The sequence below is a fragment of the Osmerus eperlanus genome, chromosome 2 (assembly GCF_963692335.1).
Source record: "Osmerus eperlanus chromosome 2, fOsmEpe2.1, whole genome shotgun sequence".
NCBI lineage: Eukaryota > Metazoa > Chordata > Actinopteri > Osmeriformes > Osmeridae > Osmerus > Osmerus eperlanus.
In genome coordinates this window covers 10,439,064-10,464,967 of record NC_085019.1, presented here as the reverse complement: position 1 = coordinate 10,464,967, position 25,904 = coordinate 10,439,064, and the positions used below count along the sequence as shown (strand labels likewise).

Sequence of the window (25,904 nt, the reverse complement as noted above, 5' to 3'; positions counted from 1 at the left end):
GGGCCTTTTAAGACAGCCAGTACCCATCCTCCTCCTGTTGTCGGATGTTTGTGAAATTTTGAAACATACTTATTCTGATTTGATTATGTTGCCAGTGGGCATACTGTTGTGAAATACTGTATACCACACGTGTTGCTGCACATCTTAGCATGCTCTCTTGATGAAAAGAGTGTCTGTTTGTAGCTAAAATGAAGAGAGAATTAGAATGTACTATATATTTGTTCATTCTTCACTGAAGGAGAACAGTCTTGTTTAGCTAACACTAGTGTCTATTGTGACCGTCTCTGTCTTTTGGCGAGGGAATCCGGCTTCCTGCCATTCATCACCTGCTCTGAATAGCATAGATGTCGGCTACAGCTAGGACTGGAGCTGGGACTATAGATGTATGACTGGGGCTAGATGTTGTAGGGCTGGATCTGGGACTGGAGCTATGGCTGGGGAAGGCTGAAGTTGAGGCTGGGATTGGAGCTAGAACTAGGGCTGGGGCTAGATGCTGTAGGGCTGGAGCTATGACTAGGGAAGGCTGGAGTTGAGGCTGGGATCAGAGCTGGGCTTTATAGTGGCTCACTCTGTCTGTCTCTGGAAGCCCAGGTAGGGTGCCATCCAGCACAATGTGGGCAGGGATTAGCTTCAAAGCCATAAGGGGAATCGGGGCCCCGGCTGGCCATTCAGGGCCCTGCCAGGGAGACTCGGCGGGACAGGGATGGGGGTCACTGGTCTGCTCTGCATGAGGGAGTGGGAACGAAGCCTGGGAAAACAGGTCGCTTTAGGCTCACCTCACAGCAGGTGACTCGTCTCAGACCCCAGAGTGAGGCTAGCTAGGCTTTACACCCTTACAGCCAGTGTGTGTATGCATGCCTCAAATGCAAAAATAGCTTGGCTTCAGTTGACAGACTGATTATTCTTTTAAAGATGTGTTTTGGGGATATATTTGTCTCAAATTTTTTCCCTTCATTGTTTTGATTGTAATTCCACCAAGCAGTGCCATTTATTGGATAGCATTCCTGTCATTTAGCTTGTCACAAAAAAATGCTAATGTTTTCATTATCAATAGAGAGCTAGAGGTAATGATAATCGCTGGGAAACAGATCGACCTCCCGTTGAGTTAAATCCCAACAGTGTCAGATTGCACTGGTATGATTTTCTGGATTATTATTTTTTTTCAAATAATCCTCAGATTTTTAGATTTTTCTTCAGTTTGACTACAACGTTAGGACGACAGGTAGAACGCTTCTTTCTAAAATCTTAGAAGATTTTACCTCAACTTCTCTCCAAACTTTGAGCTCTTTTCCTTCTATATTTTTTTTCTGTGTTGTTGTATAAGGATCACAGGCTTTGCCCTAAGACGATTTTCCCATGCTGTCAGGCGCATAGCATGGGGCGAGGGTTTGCCTCCATAAACCAGATGGCTAACCCCCTTTTAGCCCATGTAGATGGTCCAAGCTAGCTGCTCTTTCAAACGCCAGCCGCAGAGGGGTGAGAGGAACTGATATGTAGAGAAGAAGGAAGCAACGTAAAGAGATGTGGGCCGGGCTAGAAGATTAGCACAAAGGGTGGGGGTGAAAACAGCGTGAGGTAAAATAGGATCACGTGGTGCTCTGTCGTCCTGTCACATTGCGAGGCAACAGCCCAAACTTCTGTTAAAAAGAAACAATTCTGCTGCCCTGCCCGCCTGTCCCGTTGAGGCGTGCGGGCGCTGTGGTGGACAGGATGTGAGGGGGTGGATGGAAGGATGGATGGATGGACAAGTTGTCATGACAACGGCTGGTTCTGGGCGTGCGTTGGCTGATGATGGGGGTCTCTCCTGTACCGCTTGTCCAATCAGATGTGCGAGCAGCGCGTGCAGCAGGAGCAGGAGAGGACCCGGCTGCAACAGCAGCACAGCGCTGAGAAGGACAGCCTGGTCCAGGAGCGCCAGCGGGAAGTGGGCAGCCTAGAGAGGCAGGCAAGGGCCACCCTGCTCCAGCACCAGCAGCACACCCAGGAGTGGAGGCAACGCGATGCCCAGGTAGGGGGTCTCCTCTGATCCGCACACACACTATTCGCACACACACCGCTCACACAGACATCCCACGGACATAGTTTTGTTCCGTAGAGTAAACATATCCCTGAGTTTTTCTCCGGGATATGTAAATAAAGAAAAAGAGAATAAAAACGCTGTTGGGAAATAGTTTTTTACCTGCAGGGAGGTGGAGATTGTGCCGTGTGTGTTTTTTCGTAGGCAAGTGTTAGTTAGGGTTTTATATTTTTTTTAAAGATTTCAATGTTATTTTTGCGAAACTGTTTTGGAAAGCGGAAGAATGATAGGAAAAAGTTCAAATGTGTATTAAACTAAATAAATATCACCAGGGGCTTACTTGTAATGTAATTCTGGGGTTTTCCCTGTTCGGGGTTTGCCACGGAAGTAAAAAAATACTTAAAACACAGAAACTCCAGGTAGCCCGATGAAGGAGAAGAAATATCTTGCCACTGCGTCGGCCTTTTGATTCCTAAACCCTGGGCTGTATATTTTTTTCTGTTCCCATTCCTTGGCCCAAGCTTCGTTTGTTTCGGCTGCGGCAGCGCTGAGCGCCCCGTAGCCCCACAAAAGAGCGTCTTTGCCCGGCATTCTTCCCTCCCTGCAGGTAGCCTCTCCCCTCCCGTGAAGTGCAAGTCATCCTCTCATTACAGCTCTATCTACCGCAAAGAGGATATGACATATGGATGACACTGATGGGAGTCCCCAGGCATAACACCATTCAAGCATCCAATGAGTTGTCCAACGGCTGGTTGGTCTGCAGCCCCAGCCTCACACCCCTCTTCCTATCTCCCCTCCAGCCTGGGCTTGCATGGAGCTCTGTGGGAAGCCATTTGCCAGAGTTAACCCCTAACCGTGGATGTTTTTGACTTCTCAAGATCCCTGATGAAATGGAGGTTGTCAGCATGGAGAGGCTTGTTCACTGGCTCCTGGCTGGAGATGGGGGTCCAGCAGGGCAGATGCTGCAATTCTTGGGACATTTTTGGGAGAGGAACCATGTGGGACTCCTGGCCTTGGTGGACACAGATGGTGCTGGGGGTGCAACTGTGCAAGAATACACTATTTACGTGGACATTTACGGAGAACCAGCTTCTGTTGTGTCATTATGTATTCACTATCATCTCAAGAAGTTATAGTGCTATTGTTCAGTTACTTGGAAACATTTCTCGCCTTTGAGTGTTTTGCGTTTTATAAATTAGATACACCACTCTAATTTGTATTGCTATAGAACATGGCAAAAACAATGATTTAATTAACGATCAAGCTATCAAATAGATATCAGAAAAAAATGTGTATTGTTTTATTTGAGCAGGTCTGAGCTCTGAATGGCCTCCAGTGGGCTTCAGTGAGAAGGAGCACCATGATGCTCACATTTTTCACACACAGACACTGGACCAGGAAGAGAAACATCCATGCCATGTTAGTTGGCTTCTCTTGTCTACAACGACTCAATTATGGGACCATCAAGCCTAACAAGCCCACCCGCGTACAAAATATGGCATGTAAAGGTTACAGGGGAATTTTTTTATTTTACCCTTTTGTCTCCTTTGCAGGATTTTGAGAGTTGTCAATCACAGAGACTCGGAGACCTGCCAGCTTGTGTGATTTTGGGTTTGATTTTTTATTTGAGATGCCGTCAGATAAGACCTTTTGTTTGATGACAGGCAGTGTCATTCATGTCTAAATGATGAGGCACTTGTCGAACAGCAGACCTTGGAAGGAAAACAAACTGACTCCGATGTTGGATCTACTATTCCTCACGTTCTGTCATACGCCAGGCCAATGTCAAATATTCAGGAGGCAAGGCGGAGTGTTTCCAGGTTTTTTCACTCAGGCCAGGGAAAGATGTCAAACGTAGTTGGAGTCTTCGAGGACTTTAAATGGATGCAAAGCACTAACGGCCCATATGTATTAAAGATTAGTTTTTTTCCATATCAAGTATCAAGTCACTTATTATAGAATAGTTTTGCATCACCAAAGCTGTTAGCGTTATGAAAACTCTGTATTGGACCTGCAACCAAAAACAGACTGCTAATTCACACCCCACAGTTGTGCGTCTTTTCCCGACGATGGAAAAAGGAGCCTCAAAAGACGTTGAAAGATTAAGAAGGATAGAGTATAATCTGAGTGTTTTAATGATGTGCTCAACAATCACGAATGGCTCAACAAAAAAAATGTATCCACTACATTTACAGCTCACATCAAATTCCTCTCTCTCTTATTGTGCTAGACAGACAATCAGAGCTGTTGAAAAGGGGACAGTCATGGATGTCTGTGCCATAGATTAGATTCAGCCCTTCTCTCCGTCTGCTCTCTTCCTGGAATCCTTGGAAGGATGGGGCTTCTTCCCGCCCTCTCTCGCTGGATTGTGGAAGGCTGTTAAAGGAGAGAGCGGATGCCAGTCACACGTTCTGAGGATGAGTAATGGGAGGCTATCTCCTTCATGTGGCAGGGGATGCTAATAAATAGCATTCCTGGCCCTTCCCTTATGTTTGGGGAGGAAGGCCAGTGAGGCGTGACGCTGTTGTAGGGTGGAGGAACACAGCAGTCTTCATCTTCATCTCACCAGGGTCTGTTGTTGTCCAGAAGCCTCTGTTCTTGACCAACTGTGTGACTAGGCTTTAAAGGAGACATGACATGCTGTTTTTGGCCTTTTTGGCCTGTTTTATATAGGCCTTAGTCCCCCAATACTGTATCAGAAGTCTCTTTCCCGAAATTCAGCCTTGGTGCAGAATTACAGCCACTACTAGCAGTCCCACAAGGAGCTTTCCTCAGAACGCGCTGTTTTGGTGTCTGTAGCTTTAAATGCTAATGAGGAGCGTAGGGGCGGCACCATGCGCTGATGTTTACAATGGATGTATCGCAATGGCTGTAGCCCCGTTGCTGTAAGATGCCTCGAATTTTCCCATTCTCATCTGATAACCCTGGTTTGCAGAGGTACACACTCAGTCATTTCAATGTGGGGAAAGGCGGATATCGCGCGCGCCATAACACCAACAGCAGAACGGTTATCCAAATAACAAAGACGTGTACAACACTCACGTTACAGCATGTGTATTCACACACATACTTGATGCTATCTACCTTTCCATTAGCGACAGTAACTCAGCTGTTAGCTGCAGAGCTAATGTTACGGCCACATTCTAAGGGTAGCAAGCTAGGTAACCATATACAGTAAAGCTACAAAATGATATAGCGTTAATTAACTTACTTGTCCGAGGTTAGTAGCTGGACGAAGGAGAGTTAGTACTGATCCAGAATTTAATTTCAGCCAGGCCAGTTTTGTATTAGCTCAAGTTGAGGAAACAGTCGTGGCTGAAGTGTTTGGCGCAGACATACAAAACAAATGCGCCTACAACAGAAGTTGTGTAGGCGCATTTCCAGAGAAAATAAAATTAAGATACTGGGTCTTCAGAGGCTCGGATGAAGGAACTGTAAAAAGATTTTTGTTTTCCTTTGTACATCCAAACTGATCAAATGTAATGCTTCGTTCGTTTGCAAGCCATGATGTCTCTCTAGGATAAAAACACTTGCACGGTCGTAGCTCAGTTTCTTATGGGCGGGCCAGATTCTCTGGGCGGGCAAAGCAGAGAGAGGGGAGGTAACCTTCCTCCTTGTGACGTAACAAAGAGGAGATTTTCAAACAGAGCAATTGAGCTTTCATTTTCTGAAAGGCGGAGAAGAACACCCAGGGCTTGGTTTACACCGATCGAAAATTCTAGCCACTGGGGGACCAAAGGCAGGCTAGGGGAACTCATATTAATGTTAAATAACCTCCTAAAGTGAAGTTTTCATGCCATGTCACCTTTAATGAAGACTTGGAACACACATCTGTGGGTCATAGACTCTCATTGTCAATTGACAATTCATGTTCGTCAAGGCAGTTGAATGAAGATTTGTGGTTTCACTCATCGTCTAGGTTTTCATGGCAACATGGGTGCAAGATGTAATATCACTAATAAAGGGATTAATATTAATCCCCTTGCTGTGTTACGCCTGGTCAGAAGTTGGCCACCAATCTACTAAGGGATTTAACTTCAGAATCCTTTGTCTTTGGGACCAGAACAAGCCTGTTTCTTCCCCCCCAACAAAACATTGAACCCCCCCACCCCCTTTTTTATTTTTTATTCCTGGTTCCCATTCCTTTTTGAAGATGAAAGCATCATTAAGAAAAAAAACCTACTAGTTGGCTATCCCCCAGAGACGACACTGCAGCAAATGGCTTTGCTTGCAGTTAGCCCTGTGTTGGCTTGTTACATGATCACCAACAACCCAAGAGGTTAGATCAGTTCCACACGAAGCCTCCCCCAGGACAGGCATCCAGCCCTCCCTCTAGCACAGCATGTGTTGTGGTGTGGCAGCCACCATGTTGCAAGCATACGAAACACTCGAGATTAGATTGAAACATCCGTTTGGTGAGGAACCTTTCCAGCTCGTCTTAGTTCTACATTGTGTCGTCCATCTCAAGAAGCTTTTATGAGGAAGCCGTGAGATGTGGAAAGAATGGATTCACTTGATGTGATGTGTCACAGTGCTGTGGTTTCTCATGCATTTAGAGAATATTGAAGCTTTCCTTTTCTTCATTTTTTGTGTTTTAGCAGAAGAAAAATATACAGGAAAAAAACGATAACCAACATTACAAATTCATTTGGGCCTCTTTGTCTCCAACTACAAGAGAGACATTTGATTGTCTTGTTGAATTGTCAAGTCATTCTTTCCAGTTATTTGTATAGTTACTCCAAACCAAATTTTTACTTCTAATCATTTTGTATTTAAACATGCCCCGACAAATTATGTCTTCTCTGAGAAACACAAGCACCATCTGGACTTCAAACAGCATGGGAGAGGGTCCTGTACTCTCTGGGATCCTTCCCCCAACGTTGTGACGGGCTGAATAATGATGCTGTCAAACTTCCAAAGATCTTTATTCCCAAGTACATGATTAACGCAGGGAAAGTGAAGATAGAGATGACAGTCTCAGTGAAAGCTGGACACAAACACGTCATCTGTCTCCGCTCTCTGTGTATTGTTATTTGCTGATTGACAGGTCCCCAAGATCAGGCTAATCTTATTTCAGACAAGTGATCATTGAAGGACACCAAAACAGGCACATTGGCGTGTCTCCCTTTGCTTGTGTTTGCACGATTACTATATGTGGATTTGATCCTGCCTTCTTCAATAGCGTTTGAGGATCTGAAGTTGGCGTGGTTAATTTGAAGTCAGGGTGGAGGATATAATGTTCATGTGCTTTCAGGCTGGCACATGGAGAGATCTATGACCACTATGTCTCTTTGTTGTTTCAGTATCATGGTGTGCCAGAGCTGCCAGGCGGTACGATGTGTGTGTACCATCACAATTTCGATGTGAATGGAAATAGCAGTAAATAAATTCCGCTTTTGTTTTGCTGTGATAACAGCTAAAGCTGCTGGATGGATAATTATTTTGTATCAAGTTTACAATTGGGTTTTCTTCTCCCTGTCTCCTGCTCTCTCTCTGCCATAAATATGTGCTAGATTAAACATTAAGTTAATGCTTAATCTTATAGTTCAATTAGTTATGTTTGGACTGAGGTTGCACATACCTGTCATGTATTAAACACATTTACAATTTGAATTATCCCCTTCTGTCTGGCTCTTTTAGTTCTGTTGCCCCTGCATCTCTGAGCCCTGTCCCTGTCCAAATGGCTCATGGTGGGGAGATTACTCAGGATGTTATTAACAGAATCAGACGGAGCCCTATGTAGTTGAACAGGGAATTATACATTAAAGGCTCTTCTGAGCTGAGATATAATGCCTGTCCCTTGAAGTCATGGAGACCAACACGCCTGGCACGCACTGTTTGAGTGTGTGCGCGCGCGTGTCCATCTGGTGTTGCCTGAGTCTGACATGTTTGCGTGCGGGGGTGAAACCTAACGTAGAGTGTGTGCTTGTGTGTGTGTATATCAGTTTGTGTGTGAGACACAACCACACAACCTCTCTATGTTTACGCTTCTTTGAAGTCTGTGATTTTCACTAGTGCCCGCAAAAAGATTTATACAATTTCAGACTCTTTCTGTCTGATTGCCATGTGACTCTAACGAGAGTTTTGGCTGGGATGTCTTGAGTTTCTGTGGAGGGGAAGCAGGGTCAAAAGAGGACATTATAGGCCACTCTTGACCCTCTTAACTTTATTCATGGGGACAATTACTTGTAATTTAACTATATTTGTACCCCAGAAACACTTTCAGTCAAAGTTTCTTTTAATCACTACTGTTGTTGGAATGGCATATTGTATGTTTTTCTCAGATTGTGTTCAAAGTGTACATAGCACATAACTGGTGAGACACTATATACACACAATATTTTGAATGTTTTGAGAATTTAGAATGACATTTTTACCAACTCCAGCAAAGTTTCTTCATAGCCCGGTAAGAACATTCCCTTAACGGTTCTTTAAAAGGGGTGTTCTTTGGTCATTAGCATTCCTGCTATGTAATGTTGCTGTTCTCTGGCAGTGAAATCAAAGAGCTCTTCTGGGCAAAGTCAAGGCTGAGGAGTTCAAAGAAAACAGAGGTCAAGGAAGGGGTCGGTCCATCTCTACAGCCCCCACTCTCTCACACACACTCTCTCAGAAACACTCTCTCTCCCTTTCTCTCTCTCATATAGTGCATATGTGTGTCTTTCACACACATTCTCTCTCTCTCTCTCTCTCTCTCTCTCTCTCTCTCTCTCTCTCTCTCTCTCTCTCTCTCTCTCTCTCTCTCTCTCTCTCTCTCTCTCCCCCTCTCTCTCTCTCTCTCTCTCTCTCTCTCTCTCTCTCCCTGCTGCCCCCTCACTTTCTCACACACATGCACTGTCCCTTTCTCTCTCTCCTTGCAACCCCCACACTCTCTCACACACAGACACTCAAGTCTCTCATACACACAAACATCTCACATTACATACAGTACATTAACCTAAGAACAACCACACAAACTCACACAGTACACAGAAACAAGTCACATCCAAATGCAAAGACTTTTCAAAGCTGCAGACTTCCTTATTCAGCCACATACTTCTCTTCTAATTTCCATACTATCCCTCCAACTCTCCATCCCTTTCTTCTGCTCTCTCTGTTTCTTCTCCTCCATCCGTCTTCCAGGGAAATATGACACTGCAGCACTGCCTGCTTTCCTACTGAGGGAGTGATCTTTAATTTGCGCTAATTTCTCTCATTAAATGTGCCCGACTGACCTTAGTGGAATTCCCAGTCTTTGATGTGGGCTTGCCTGCCTGCCGGCCTGCCTGACTAACTGTGCAAGGCTGGACGGACTGACTCGGCTAGGCTGGGCAGACTGACTGGGCTGACTGGGCTGGGTAAGCTGAATTAGGATGGGACAGCTGCTGTTGCAGGGTATTCCCCTTTCCTCTGCCCGAGTGTTTTCTGTCCCGGTCTGAACAGGACTTTCCCCTCAGACCATCCCTGGATGTCCCTCAAAAGCAGCTGCTGAAAGTAGAGGTTTCAGTGTTGGAGATGATCTTGATCGAGAGAGCCATAGAGGAACACATCCATGACCGCAGCCGCATACACTTGTGTACAGTACTACTTATGCACAAACATGCACACCGTGTTCCTCACTGTCCTCTTTCTTCCTGTCTTCTCTCCTCCCACCCTCCCTCCCACCGTCAGACCATCTCGGAGCTGGAAGCCCAGGTGTCGGCCCTGCATGAGGAGCTGCAGCAGGCCCACGCCCAGAGGAAGCAGCAGCTGCTGGAGCTGGGCCTGCTGAGGGAGGAGGAGCGCCAACGCTCGGCCCAAGACCAGGAGGCCTCGATGGGCAGGCTGCGGGCAGAGATGGAGCGCCTCCGCCTGGACCTGGAGAGGAGCCACCAGGCTGAGAGGGAGCTGGCCCAGGAGAAGGTGAGTGGGGTGGGGGGTGTTGTCCCGGATCTGGAAGTTCTACAGCTTAAGGTTTGGCTGCAGGACAGACAGGCTGCAGGACAGACTACTGTCTCATAGGTCCCTGCGTTCTGAGGCTAATATGGAGGCACTGAAGGAAGGCCCAGCTGGGGGTTCTCTTGTACAGGATGCTAATCTCAAGCAGGGGCCCATCAAAGAGACTGTCTGTTGAGCCGCTCTGCATGCCAGCTGCATCAAATTAGCTCCGGAACTACGAGGCAGCTACGCGCCATTTTGGGTCGTTACGGGAGGTGGTTAGGCCCAGTTCAATTTTGTCTTGGAAATTCAGGAATTCATTCAAACAGAACCTCAAAGACATCCACCATTTTGAGTTAGGTAGCAAGTTAAATAGGTCCGATCCCTACACAGCTTACTGTAGGAGTTTATTACTGAACAGTAACCACAGTAAAAATATATATATTTTTAAAGGCTCTTCTTTTTCTTTGTTGCATAATTCCTTAATTTTTCCCAATATGGAAGGTGATGAAACAATAAATTGATTTGGAAATTAGCTTTCCAAATTAACTTTCCAGAAAGTTAGACCACTTACTTTTCTACTCATCTGCTAAAGTTTGACTCTTGGTGGAGGGACTGAAAAGTTTGGGTGTTCCACAGCAGTTGAACCCTTTCATGTTGAATTGCAGACGGTCGTCTCAGATCCATATTGACCACTCGGACTGTTTTGTAAGCAAACATTTTACTATTATTTTGATGCAGACAGAAATGCTGTCCTCTACAGACCTCTCACTCTTGAAGCCGGGATGGCCAAAGTTGGGCTTTTCTTCTTTTTTTTTTTACACGTCTTCCAGTTCCTTGAAAAAAAGCTAGGCAAAATCCATTAAATCCATGAATGGATTCTCATCAAAGACGTATGTGTTTGAGAGAGAGGAGAGGGAAGGGGGGAAGCGGGACTGTTGGAGGATTGGGTGGTGGAATAAAATAATGAGAAACAGAATATCAGAGAAGATAAGATCACGCACTTAGATTGTTCCATACTGTTTGAGCTGGGGAATGGTGCAATTTCTGTGTCTGACTAGCTTTTGAGGTTTATCTGTGTGTGTGTGTATGTGTAAGCAGTCCCAGCCCTTCCAATCTCCCTCATCCACTGAGGGCCTGTAAAGCTGTCTATGTGCCCGATAAAGATGCCCCGTCTCTGGGCTCCACTGAGCACAACTCTCGGCTTTCACTCACTGCCTTATCCGGGTCTCTTATTTCCTCTCCCCTCCATCTCTCCACCTTCTCCCTTTGCAGCTTTCTCCATCCGCCTTCAAGTTGCAGCAAAGCAAACAGAATTAGGGCTTCTTAGAAAGAGCGTGCTAGGTCTGGCCTTTGAGGAAGTGTGGCAAAGGTGATTCTGAGGTGACACACACACACACACACAAATGTACAAATACACAGAAATATGTACACACACGCACAAATTTACAAAAGGGTACACACACACATACTATGCTACACACTGATACACACACACAAATGTGTACACACACAGTGACAAATACACACAAATGTGTACCTACACACAAATATACATTCACACTGAAACAAACACACTAATGTACACACAAATACACAGAAGCACATATACACACAACTACATACAGGACACTATCAGAAAAGTTGAAGACCTTTTATCCTGTATAAAAATTATCTTGTGTTCAGAATTCTTTGTGTGCAAAGAGAGCCCAAATAAGAACTCTGGGTAACACTAGGCTTACGTAAACAAGGTGACCAGGGTTGACCACTATCTTACTGGAAAGGCCAGACACTCACTTAGACACGCAAACCTGAACTCACACATTTTTTATACAAAAAGGTACACACACCCATAGGGATGGGTATCGAGAACCGGTTCTTGTTTAGAACCGGTTCCCAGTGAATCGATTCCTTGGAATCGTTAGCAAAATTCCTTAACGATTCTGTTAACGATTCTCTGTGCCGTTAAACAATTAAAATGCTAAGTTTAATAATGGATTAAAAATCGATATGCTCAGTTTAATAATGGGACACGCAAACGTCTGTCTGAATAAACTATAAAAGTTTGCGCACGCATGCGCGAAGACAGACTGCAGCAAACATCGCAACTAGGAAGAAGCATTCTAAAGTTTGGTTGTATTTCACACGACAAAATGACAACAACGCCACTTGTAACGCGTGTAAAAAGTCTATTTCGTCGAAGGGAGGAAATACTACAAATATGAAGAAGCATTTGAACACACAGCATGGAATGACGTTACTATAACGTCATGTGTTCGATGCATGCAGCAGCGCAGCTAACGTTCGCGCTTCATCTCTAGCTATCTAAGGTAGAGCTAAACTGCTCAAAAGTGATCACAACCTAGGGATGGGTATCGAGAACCGGTTCTTGTTTAGAACCGGTTCCCAGTGAATCGATTCCTTGGAATCGTTAGCAAAATTCCTTAACGATTCTGTTAACGATTCTCTGTGCCGTTAAACAATTAAAATGGTAAGTTTAATAATGGATTAAAAATCGATATGCTCAGTTTAATAATGGGACACGCGAACGTCTGTCTGAATAAACTATAAATGTTCGCGAATAGACAGACTGCAGCAAACATGGCAACTAGGAAGAAGCGTTCTAAAGTTTGGTTGTATTTCACACTACAAAATGACAACAACGCCACTTGTAACGCGTGTAAAAAGTCTATTTCGTCGAAGGGAGGAAATACTACAAATATGAAGAAGAATTTGAACACACAGCATGGAATGAAGTTACTGGAACGTCATGTGTTCGATGCATGCAGCAGCGCAGCTAACGTTCGCACTTCATCTCTAACTATCTAAGGTAGAGCTAAACTGCTCAAAAGTGATCACAACCACTTGTTACTGTGTGAAGCAATTTGCCTTTATTGTGTGTAGTCGATCTAGTTATGTTCTGTCCCGTCGTTTGAAGCATATATTTTAGCTCCGGCATTCGTCTCCCATTAGTATTGATCTTATTGATCATTTCACGTTATCGGGGCGGCGTGTGTTATCAGCAAACGTTCGCGTGTCGCATTATTAAACTGAGCATATCGATTTTTAATCCATTATTAAACTTAGCATTTTAATTGTTTAACCTTTTAATAGTCCTGTTAAATGTGCCTGAAAACGCCTAAACAACATACCCAAAGTACATTGAAAGCTGTTGTTGAACCATTTGGAGTACATGCATGTAAATGGTCTCTTTTGAAAGGTGACACTGAAGTTATTTCCCCTGTTGTTAGGACCCCTGTAAGTCCTACTGGTGTTGAGTAATAGAAGCTTGAACACAAGGAAACTGAAAGTTTCTATCTCCAACTAGATTTTGTTTTGAAAACAGAGGCCTGAAGAGGCCTAGAGGTGGTAGGTATTAGCTCATTTCAGAGCCAGTCAAAGCCAGTTTGAGAAATTTGTTTAGAACGAGTGTGTGTGTGGGGGGTCGCAGGACGCACAGACCTAGTTGGCTGTAGAGGGGAACATCGATAAGAGAATCGATAAGGAATCGAATCGATAAGCAGGAATTGATAAGGAGTCGGAATCGTTAAAATCTTATCAATACGCATCCCTACACACCCACACAGTCATGATCTAGTCGTATTCTCACATATGGGGCACATTACCAAGTTTGGTACGTGAACACACTTCTATACTCACTTGATGGTAAAGTACTTTCATCTCTTTAAAGGCCATATTGCTGGTTAAACACCACTGTTGATTAATGGGTACATGAAGCATTCAAGATATGTATATAATTTAAAATATCTCCAAATGGTGTCTCCAAATGGTGTTAAAGACCAGTTTTTGGTGTTAGCATTAGCATAGTAGCGCAATTCGGTGATGATGTCACGTTGGGGAGTCATGGAGGAGAGTAGCCTCAGCCTAGTACTAGAACTATGGCGACTGACTGGGATGAGGAAGAGGTGGCAAGAACTACTAATATTTATGATGGCCCGCAGCCGTATAATTTCGAACCAAGTAGACGTGAGAGGGCAAATGAGGAATTGCCAAGACCTGATGGCCGTCAAAGCCAATTAAATGCATGGTCTGGGGAGAATGAGTGGAGAGTTGGTAAAGTGGCCTGGTGAGTTGCTATCATTTAGCAACGCAGCAACAACCGCTGACCGTTCGCCAGGGCCCCGCCCCCTTAGTTTCTGTTGCTACGTCCGACACAATTCCCGGAACTGTCAACCCAAAAGCCATGGCGAGTACGGGGACAAGCGCTATAGCTGTCAGTGTGAGTGATGATTTTTGGAGTAATACCTTCGCGATATCCTCCAGATCCAGGCAGAAGGGACTGCAATATGCAGTGGAAGGATATATTCAAAATATTAAAATTAGCAACGAAGGGGAAACAACAAAAATCGAAGCCAAAGCATATAGGTCTCAGTTGAAAAATGAAAAACGCCACAACCTCTTAATTCAATACAACCAACACAATGTTTTGGACCAGTCATGCATAGCTATCTAGCTAGGATGATGACAATCTAGATTCTAAAGTCCAGGTGTGCAATGAGGCAAGTCCAGGTGTGCCGTGGGATTTTGTGACAGCCATATATTATTATTGCAATATACAACTAATAGTTATAAATTCATTTTTTATTTACTATACCATGACATGAACCATAACTGTTTGGGGATGTTCTCTCAACTAACATATCTTAGATATCGTTCGCTAGCAGCTTAACTTACCTTGGAGCAGACATACTGTATTTGTGTTTGTTGATGTTCGCTAAATTAAGTTGGGAGTGGGGTCTCCCACACTGTTTAATCCACCGCCGGCACCTTTCCTCTTGTGTCTTGGGCTTTGGAAATGGAAAGAAAACCACGCCTCCCTCTAATCTGTCAGGATACCTTGTGTCAGATCGACACGTCTCGTAGGCACACCGTTTCACCATGTTGCTTCAGATGTCAAAGTTGTCGGACCTTCTTCTCTTAGTAGCGGTGCTAAGGTATGATTGGACGAGGGCCGTTCTAGGGAGGAGTTTCGCGAACAGTCAATTCATAGTTTTCACGTGACGTCACGTTCCAAGGGGCACGCCCTCTTGGAGAGCAAAAAAGACTTTCCGCTCCCCGCCACCCATTATAAAGTCATACATTTTCTTTGAGTCTGTTGCTTTTGTGTTGCCAAATTACCGGATAGTTGTTGTTCTATCGGATGCAGTAATCGAAGAGGAGACAAGCCTGGGCTGTGTTTCTGAAGGCCCCGTCACACCATAACCTTCTGGTCAAAGTTCTCTGAACGTTCTAATCGTTCAATTTCGAGCGTTCTAGGGCGAGGTGGACACATCTGGCGTGTGACTAACGCATGACTAGGGTGGGACTGACGCATAACTAGCGAGGGACTTACGCATGAGGAGCGTGTAACAGCGACCAAGTAAGACACCTCTGAAAACTATTAGCGTGTGACGACGTGTCACTGGCGTGTGAATAACGACAGAGTAGCGTTTTGCTACGCGCGACAAACGATTAGTCAAAGTTAGACGCGCGTGTTGAGCGTGTGACTAACGTGTGAATAACGACAGAGTAACGTTTTGCTGGCGTGTGGGTTTTATGACCAAACGGGTATAAAACACTGGAAAATCAGTGGATTCAGTTGTTCTGAACAGTAAACATCATGCCGCCTAGACGACATAAGGGTGTGAGGGGGGCTTCTGCTACTAGCGAGTGAGTTGTTCACTTCAAAGCAAACGATGAATAACAACCAAGTAACGCTAGGGTAACGACTGTGATACATGAACTAACGATAGCCAAACGTGTGCAACGTTAGTCAAACGTTCCACAAACGTTCTTCAGCGTTATCCAGCATTTAAAATTAAATGTTGAAGAACGCTGGTTGCCATGAGAACTTTTGTGCATGTTCAAAACTTTTTTTTTGGACCAGCGTTCTCCGACGATTACCAGCGTCACCATCGTCCACACAACGCTCTTCTGGCGCTATACCAGCGCTATACCAGCGACCATGGACGATTATCAATGTTTCCTTTAACGTCATAGAACGTCGACCAGAACGTTATGGTGTGACGGGGCCTTTAAAGGGGTGATTGACTCGGTTTTTGGGGTATTTCACACTGTTCCTTAAGGTCTAACCTATTGTTATTGTTAGTTCTATTGTTGGAATGCTGCTTCAGCATTCAAAGTATTGTTCTTTGAATCTTTATTCAAGCATCTTCTTCTTCTATTTCTTCCAAGACACCTTTCAGCGCCTTCAAATCTTCAGCTATTAAAACCGTTCAGCTATCATAAAATTCAGCAGTTTCAGGCCATGGGTGCTATGACTTTTCAGCTTTGTACCTCTTATGCTTGAATTAATATAAATCAATATTCATAATATTTTTAACATGGTTTTCCAATGGAGTTTTCTTTCAAATCCTCTCAAACTTCTTAAAACTTCTTCAACTTCCAAATCCTTCTTCTTCCTCAATCTTTAAGCAGGAGCCACCATTTAAATTTAAAATGGTGACAAAATCCTAAACTATTTTTTTTAAATTCATATTTTTGATATCTATTCAACTTTTTTCTATATCACTGATTATGTTTCATGAGTTTTTCAAACCGTTTCTGATATGTACATGGGTTTCTATGTAGAGAGCTAGAGAGAGGCATTGGAATGTTGCGCAAATTCAGAGTGACAGCAGAGTCCGAAACCGTTTTTTTTTTAAATGGCACTTTTGCCCTCACGGCCACAATATTAACTTTTCAAGCTTCATTTTCGATCAAAACGAGGCCGTGCTTGTGCTGGTCGGACTCATATGGGTATGGAAACCCAGAGTTATTTACTTTTTGCGTGAGGAGCCCGAGAGTGAGACAAAGTCTGTCTCAAGCCCCATAGAGACTAATGCAAATGTTGGGACAAATTCGTCAGAGAAAGCAGAAAGTAGACGTTTTTAAAACTGCCGGTAGAATCGTATTTCTGACCGCACAGACATATAAAGGACATCTCTGGTTTCGTCAGAGTCTTGGGTCTCGGAAAATATCCTTATTTTTTGGATTGGACGTATAGTTTTGCGTCTTTGATAGTATTTCAACCTAATACAATTTACAAGAGGTGACTCTGCAGGTGCTGCTAATATCTCTTTTACTACTATTGCTAATGGAACTGTTTTATTCTACTACGCCACTGAGTGCGTTTACTTGACCATGAGAAACCCGATTACTAGCAATTGTCGGTTTATGCCATACGATTACTCCGTTTACATGTGTAATTAGTTATGCGATTACTCAATAAGCACGTCTACATGATTCTTTTTATTAATCGTTGTATGCTCCACGGACAAAACTTGCACCATCATCCTTCAGCAACAAAGTGTCGCCGTGTCTTCCTGTATCGGCCCTACTGCCGTATGTTTCATTCAATCAACACATTGAATCCTACTAAGAAAGCCGAGTAAACGCACTCAATGCACACATCTGCTACTGCTATTACTATCCCAACTATAATTTCAGCTGTTAAGACTATATTATTTTTATGACTAGCTAGCCTAGGCCTACTTCTTCTTCTGTTTAACAGTTCAGCTTTCAGCTTCTCCCGCATTGTATTTCAGCTCTTAGCGTTGTTAGATGATGCAGTTCAGTTTCCACACTGCCTCTTTTGTGTGACTCAAACATTTTTGACATTCATTTCAGCTTGCGGGTATTTTCTCATTTCTGTATTTTCTGCAATTTAAGAAAAATAATTCCATCTTTCAGCATTCCAACGCATTTTCAGCAGGAAATGCCTTTCTAGTTTTTATTCTTGTGCAATGGGAGTCAATGGCAGCCCCTAGAACCATATGGTAACTATGTGTGAAATTTGGCACACTCATTAAGGACAGTCCCTTCTATATTCACACCAAGTTTCATGTCTCCCATTAGACCACTCTAGCGCCACCAACGGGTCAAAGTTGGACTTGTGTTTAAACACGCAACTTTTGAACCGTATGACCGACTGTATCAAGACGAGTTCAACATGCCCTATGGCGTCAATTTCTGGTTCTATAGATTTTCCGCAATTTCCGGTTTTATCAAAAACCTTTTGAAAGCCTACTCCTCCTACAATTTTTTGGCAAATCTTCTTCAAAATTACCAGAGATGATCTTCAGACCAAGCCTCACGAAAGTTAATGAAAATAATTTTGATCCTCACAACCATTTGTCCGGTGCAGCCAATCAAATTCAGCAGAAAAGCCGCCAAACAGGAAGTGAAGTCATAACTCAGCAAATCTTTGAGATATCAACACCAAACGTGGTATGTCACGTGGAAGACACTACAACATGTTCCCATGTGCAAATGCAACTTAATATCTTCAAAAATGATTGAAATAAAGGAAATCTAATTTATCGCTAACGCTAAAATAATGCTTTACACATTCGCCGGTCCAAAACTGATACTCTGATTCAATCACAAGTTCATATGAAGACTCTTGAGAATGTTAAGTACACAAATCTCAGAAAAAGTTGACTGTAAGATGAAAAATAGATTCATTGTGAATATTTGAAACATGCATGCTTGGCTAATTGCTAGGGATATTTCCAATGAAATGTCTCCCCTGCTCCTCAGCGCGCGCGCTCCACATTCTCACACACTCAGCCTTTCCCTTGACACACGCGCAAGCTTGGCGAGACGCACACACAACATTTTAGGAAAGTGTGGGCTGACCAAGCCCCCACTCATTCCTTGGCTTCAAGCGAAGGCCCTTGTGGATCTTGATGGTATTGCATTTCAGATTTGGTATCCCATTGGTAAGTCTACAGCATGGATTTTTCTCTACAGTGACAATTTGTGAAAAATCGACATTTTTCAATGATTCGCAATGTTTGGAGGAATCCGCCATTGTTGCTTGCAGCTATATTTGGGCGTGCTTTGCCTTCGGCAAGGGCACAACCTTTGTTCTCTCACATATTTATTATTATTTATTTATTTTCCCACCCCTAAGGATCAGTCAATATTTAGACTACATAGACAACGTAGGTGTCAAAAGTTTCGTCTTGCTAGCGATTGAGTTGCTTGTATTTTTATTTACGTTCCGTTGTACGGTTTAAGTTGAAATTGCGTTTTTGTGGCAAAAAGTGCCTTCTGTCAACAAAGGGTACTCAGTGCTAGCCTACGTCACAACGTCATTACACATTAGCAACGACGTATGGATACAACGTGCATAGATGTGCTTTTGCACAGCGAGTATCGTATCGTGCCGTGGTGTACTAGCAGCACATGTACATTTAAGCAAATCAAGACTTGCATGTACAGTTAGTAATGTCACATTAAATAATGTATTTAAACTCAAGCTTGTGTGGTGCGTCGCTGTCTTCAATGCCACAGCATAAACTTTGTGTCAAAAGAAACATTCTCATTTCTGGCGCTTTCAAACAATCCCGTCAGTGATGTTTGGCTAGCAACAGCAGCTAGCTTGCTCGTAGCAAACTTCTTTTGAAGTTTGCTACCCCCTAAATTAATGTCAAACTTGTTTACGTTTTTGCAGGCATATTTTCAGTTAGCAGACGGTACTGTTTGAATCGCGATTCCATCTGAAATACTGCCGGTGAAAACGTTGTTACAGTAGCTTGTTTCAAAGGGGCTACACGTTACTTTTGAACTACATGCCTCGTTTTAGAAAATGAGGTATCGTATTCCCTGGATCAAGACGAGTCCAACGCACTCTATGACGTCATACCCAGTTATATAGATTCTCCGCCATTTTGAATGTTAAGGAAAAGCGTTTTTTTGCAACTCTTCACAAGCCTCAAAAGTTATCATATGGATTTTTGATTTTCGAAATCGTTTGTTAGTTACAGCCAATCAAATTGATATGGCCGAATTGATGTGGCCGCCATTTTTATTGAATGACTATAACGTTTTTTCGTTAACTCTACTATAAAGTTGGTCCAATCTTCCCCAAATTTGGCACAGATCATCTTCAGACCAAGCTTCACAAAAGACATCACATGGCGTTTTGATTTTCGCAACCGTTTGTTAGTTACAGCCAATCAAATTGAGCAACTGATCCGGAAAAAGGGAAGTGAGGACATATCTTAGCCAATCTTTGATGCAATGACTCCAAACTTGGTGTATGGACTCAGGACTCTCTTATTAAGAGGTCTGAGACAGGTAGTGTCATTTGACCTGTAGGGAGCACTACAATAGGCAGGATTGGGTGTTGACCAATAACTGTTGATTTGTTTGTCTTATTTAAGTGATTCCTTTGTCTCGTGATATCTTAATAGATCCCGTGTCTGACACGTGTTAACTTGTGATACCAGCCGAATTGATGTGTCCGCCATTTTGAATGAATATAAAAAAAAATCGCTACCTCTCCTATAAAGTTGTCCAATCTTCACCAAATTTGGCACAGATCATCTTCAGATGATCTGTTCAGGGGGTCAGATGGCTGAGCGGTTAGGCTGAGTCGGGCTATTAATCAGAAGGTTGTTGGTTCGATTCCTGACTGTGCCAAATGACGTTGTGTCCTTGGGCAAGGCACTTCGACTTACTTGCCTCGGGGAGAATATTCCTGTACTGTAAGTCACTCTGGATAAGAGCGTCTGCTAAATGACTAAATGTAAATGTAAAATGTAGACCAAGCCTCACAAAAGACATCACATGTTTTTTTGATTTTCTAAACCTTTTGACTGGAACAGCCAATCAAAGTCGTCAACCAAGCCACCATAAAAGAAGTGAGGTCATATCTCAGCACCCCTTTACTGCATTGACACCAAATTTTATATAAGGACTAGGGACCCTGTTCTAAAGAGGTCCAATAGGTCATGCCATTTCACCTCTAGGTGGCGCTGCAATAAGCACAAATTTGGCACCAATTATCTTCAGATCAAGCCTCACAAACGTTTTCACATGGATTTTGATTTTCAAAACTGTTTTTCCGGTAAAGCTGATCAAAGTTGGCGATGAAGCCGCCAAAACAGGAAGTGAGATCATATCTCAGGAAATATTTGCTGAATTGACATCAAACTTGGTACAGGTGCTCGGGACCCTGTTCCAAAGAGTTCCACAAAAGGTTGTGTCATCTAACCGCTAGGGGGCGATTCCCTGTCTGACGCATGTTAACTTGTGATACCAGATGAATTGATGCGGCCACCATTTTACGTAAACATTTTTTGGCACAGATTATCTTCAGACCACAATCACCTTGACATGTCAAAATAGGACTGAATTACAGCTGTTTAAACTTGGGCCAAATCTGACAACCGCTTGCCAGTTGAAAAACTGCTTATATTTTTACACAGTAACTGAACACAGTAATTTCCAGCACTGAGAATAGCTCACTAGGATAAATGAATGTCCTCGCAAGGGCAACGTAAGAGGTTCGAATCCAGCCAACGAGCCTGCATGTCACTGGTTTTCTGTTTAGCGAGACTGTAAGCCATTGCAAAGGAAGCCAGGTACAATGCAGTCGCTAGCTACCTGTAGTCTAGCTGTTTATAGTCATGGCAATCCTCACACAAACGATCAAAATTATTTTAGATTTTTAAAACGGTTTGATCGGTACAGCCAATCTCCAATTTTTGATTCAAAGCTGCATTTACTCAGAACCCTGTCCTGAGGATGTCTAAAATGTTTTTCGTTCATTTTACCTGCTTTACCTGCTTGGCCACCTCATTGCTGCTTGCAGCTATATTTCAATTTCAATTTTTTTGTATTTGATTATGCGTAACTGCTACATTTGTCATCGTAACGTCTAAACAATTGGAATTACATACATATTGCATATTTAAATCACAAGAATAATCAGTAAAAATACAAATACAAGTTTATTAAATAAAATGATTTAATAAACACTTTTACGTTTGAATTTTGGCAGGGTAGGCAGTGCCTACCCTGACTGCACGTCACTGGCTATGAGCTATAAAAGATTGAAAATTGTTTTCTGTCAAAATTTAGATTTTTGATGTTTTCTATAGTTAACACCCTAAACTTCATTGTAATGTACAAAAAGTATATAATTGCATCTGAAAAACTGTTACTTTCAACGTTTTTTGGACATGTCAGCTAGCAAAATTTCCAAGCCATTTCAAATCAAATGCTCAGTTTGCCTGCTCTTTTGATTGCTGCAGCAGCCCCAAACAACTGATCAATGAAGTCAGGCTGTTAAACTTAAAAATAACTTGCTGAGAAGTTATTAAAGGTGACATGACATGAAAACTTCACTTTAGGAGGTTATTTAACATTAATATGAGTTCCCCTAGCCTGCCTTTGGTCCCCCAGTGGCTAGAATCGTCGATCTGTGTAAACCAAGCCCTGGGTGTTCTTCTCCGCCTTTCAGAAAATGAAAGCTCAATTGCTCTGTTTGAAAATCTCCTCTTTGTTATGTCACAAGGAGGAAGGTTACCTCCCCTCTCTCTGCTTTGCCCGCCCAGAGAATCTGGCCCGCCAATAAGAAACTGAGCTACGACCGTGCAAGTGTTTTTATCCTAGAGAGACATCATGGCTTGCAAACGAACGAAGCATTACATTTGCTCAGTTTGGATGTACAAAGGAAAACAAAAATCTTTTTACAGTTCCTTCATCCGAGCCTCTGAAGACCCAGTATCTTAATTTTATTTTCTCTGGAAATGCGGCTACACAACTTCTGTTGTAGGCCATTTGTTTTGTATGTCTGCGCCAAACACTTCAGCCACGACTGTTTCCTCAACTTGAGCTAATACAAAACTGGCCTTGCTGAAATTAAATTCTGGATCAGTACTAACTCTCCTTCGTCCAGCTACTAACCTCGGACAAGTAAGTTAACTAACGCTATATCATTTTGTAGCTTTACTGTATATGGTTACCTAGCTTGCTACCCTTAGAATGTGGCTGTAACATTAGCTCTGCAGCTAACAGCTGAGTTACTGTTGCTAGTGGAAAGGTATATAGCATCAAGTATGTGTGTGAATACACATGCTGTAACGTGAGTGTTGTACACTTCTTTGTTATTTGGATAACCGTTCTGCTGTTGGTGTTATGGCGCGCGCTATATCCGCCTTTCCCCTCATTGAAATGACTGACTGTGTACCTCTGCAAACCAGGGTTATCAGATGAGAATGGGCAAATTCGAGGCATCTTACAGCAACGGGGCTACAGCCATTGCGATACATCCATTGTGAACATTAGCGCATGGTGCCGCCCCTCTGCTCCTCATTAGCATTTAAAGCTACAGACACCAAAACAGCGCGTTCTGAGGAAAGCTCCTTGTGGGACTGCTAGTAGTGGCTGTAATTCTTTACCAAGGCTGAATTTCGGGAAAGGGACTTCTGGTACAGTATTACGGGACCACTAAGGCCTATATAAAAGCATCCAAAAACAGCATGTCATGTCTCCTTTAATGTAGCCTATACCTAACCCTTGTGCTGCCTTCGGGTCACATGACCCAAAGGTTCACAACGAACCATCGTTGTGTTTACCCAATTTTACCCAATACAAAAACAATAAATAGCATTTTCTTTTAACCTTTGCAATGTGGGTGGTCTGAGACAGCCTGACGGTTAAAAGAAAATTCCTTCACTCCTTCAGATTACTAGCCCGACTCACCGCTCAGCCATCTGACTCCCTTGAAATGTGCTCGTTCAATGGGCGTAATGGCGCAAAAGGCACGTAAGATACACAAAAGCCATTGTTGCCAGATTCAGGGATTTTGAGAGTATTTAGCCTATTTAGATCTGTTAAGTTGCCTACATTACGGAATTCCTTTACCTGGCAGTTGAAACTTGGGGCTCTCAATGAGCGCCCTCAAAGTGTTTTCCTTGTTTTTTTTAATATATTTTGTTTTTATATAGGCCTAGTCTGTTTTCTGATATGCAGGACGGAGCCCCCTTGCCTCGCGGGGGCTGCGGGGGCTTCCCAGCCGCCACTGGCAGTTTCAAAATAGTAGTGAGAAGTGAAATGTTGATAGGAAAGAGGTTTCAATGGACTTTGAGGTTCACTGTATGTCTATTTTACACACCAAACTGTAATTTTTCAACTATGACAAGGTCAAATCGGTTTTGCAATCAATCGCCCCTTTAAAAATTTCGTCCGATAAAGAAAACCCAGAGAGGAGGGGATTGTGGATTTGTGCCATTTAACCAAACGTTACCTCTGTCTCCGGGGAGGGCCAACAATGCCAGCCGTCCAAATATACACGTGACGTTTTTGCAGCGAGCACTTCCTCAAAGCTAAGCACAAGTAAAGTTAAACACAAGAATATACAGGTATATTAATGATGGTATTTTTTAGCCATAAAACACATCTTTATGTAATTGGTTTGACATAGTTTGTTGTGTATCGAGGCGACCAACTGCAGTGGTCGTAGTGAGTTAAAGTTAGCTAGTTAGCTAAATAGTTGGGTTGTTGTGTTAGTGGTGGTAGTAGTAGGTGATTTATTGATAAGAAGAAACCATACAACGAACACTTCGGCCTTGCAGTAAAAACTGAATTTCCCCGAAATGTACAATCATCAACATATACAATACAATACAATACACTATAACTAGTATTTTAAAAACACATTCAATTTTGTCGACCTGGAGAGAATTCTTCAATTAAAAGTTTGTATTTGACACAGTTAAAATCAATATTATTGTCGATCACTACTACCAGCTTAGTTATGAAGTCCGACAACGAGTTTAGCCAGTGCAGGTATCGCACTTGTGGTGTAGCGTTTAGTTCCCCTGGCTAGAGAGTACTGCAGTGAGTTCCTCAGCTGTCTGCCGTGCTGTTCTCTCCGGGTCAGAGGCAGCCAGGAACAGAAGCGTGGCAATTGTCTTACTTTGTTTGCAAAGTTAAAGCAGAGGTTGTGTCTGCGGTTAGAGAGACTTAATAGGTTTAATGACCGTAAGGCGTCCAGATATGTAGTGTACTGTCGGCCCAGCATAATCCTGCAGGCACCTGGATCTGGAGACCAGTAGTCTGGCTTGTTTCACCACGGTGAGAACCTGGCCTCCCAGTGTAAGAACTGGGGAAGGTGGAGGTTGTTTCATGAAGCAGAACTTTGCACTTTTTAGGGTTCAGTAGAATGTGGTTTCTGTCTGACCATTCGTCTAGATCGTCCAAGTCGTTCTGTAGGGTTGAAGGTGAGACGCCAACACTTGCAGTTTGTGTCCATATCTTTCCTTTTCTTTAGCTGAGAGGTGATCCAAAGAAATGTGGGAAGGTAAATTTCCGGATTTTGCTGCGTCTCAACGGTGTGAGCCGCTATCGCCAGCAGCTTTCTGCCCTCCAGGTCACCGAGCATGTCACGTGACTGAAAACTATGAATAGGCTAGACAGCTATTCGTTTTCTGGCAATTTTTTTGTAAGCTTCCCTTCTATGCCGACTAACAGCTAGTCTCTAGCTAGCTATAGTTATTTGCTAAGTAAGGTATGTTGATGTGATATTTGAAACGTATTAAGCTAGCAGTGGGCCCCTAGTGCAACACAAGAGAATGTTCATTAAAATGGCATGCTGCTACTACCGTATTTCTGTGGCGGCGTTTATTATACAATGTTCATTTTATGTGCAGCGTTTAATCGAGGGCAGTACGTGTTTATTACACAATGTTCATTTTTGGTGCGATGTTTATTCCAGGGCGCCGTTTATTTGAGGGCGGCGTTGAATCGAAGAAATACGGTGTAAATCACAAGTGTAGCGAGGTAGCTGACTTGGCCACTCGTGAATTCGCCTTTCATCAACCCCAAGTTTGCGTGCTGTTGCTGCTGGTGAGTGCTTTCTGCACAGCTTTATGTTTGAAAGCTAAAGTGTAAGAACGTTTCGGCATGCTGCTTCAGATTTCTACACAATGTAAACGCGCGGCTTCAATTTTACACAAGGCTTTGTGTTTCACCTCCTTGTCTATTGTTGTTTGTCTATGGCCACACTGCAGCTACAATTCACTAAATCTATCTTACTAAATAAACGCTGACCTTGAATAAACGCCGTCCTCGAATAAACGCTGCACCAAAAATGAACATAGTGTAATAAACGCTGCGGCGTTTAACCGAAGAAATACAGTATTTCAAAACGTTTGTGTACACAAGATATCATCCTGATCCAGGAGGCATCTGATAA

General features: G+C 43.2%; 1 protein-coding gene across 5 annotated transcripts in view; it reads left to right on the top strand.

Annotated features, from left to right (window-relative positions):
• Window positions 1-25,904, top strand: part of cep112 (centrosomal protein 112) — a 242,863-nt gene that overhangs the window by 146,008 nt on the left and 70,951 nt on the right. For all 5 annotated transcript variants that reach the window (XM_062452773.1, XM_062452779.1, XM_062452765.1 and 2 more), the window contains exons 19-20: window positions 1,826-2,008; window positions 9,665-9,895. In XM_062452773.1, the coding sequence (XP_062308757.1) occupies window positions 1,826-2,008; window positions 9,665-9,895 (414 nt within the window). The remainder of the gene's footprint in view (window positions 1-1,825; window positions 2,009-9,664; window positions 9,896-25,904) is intronic.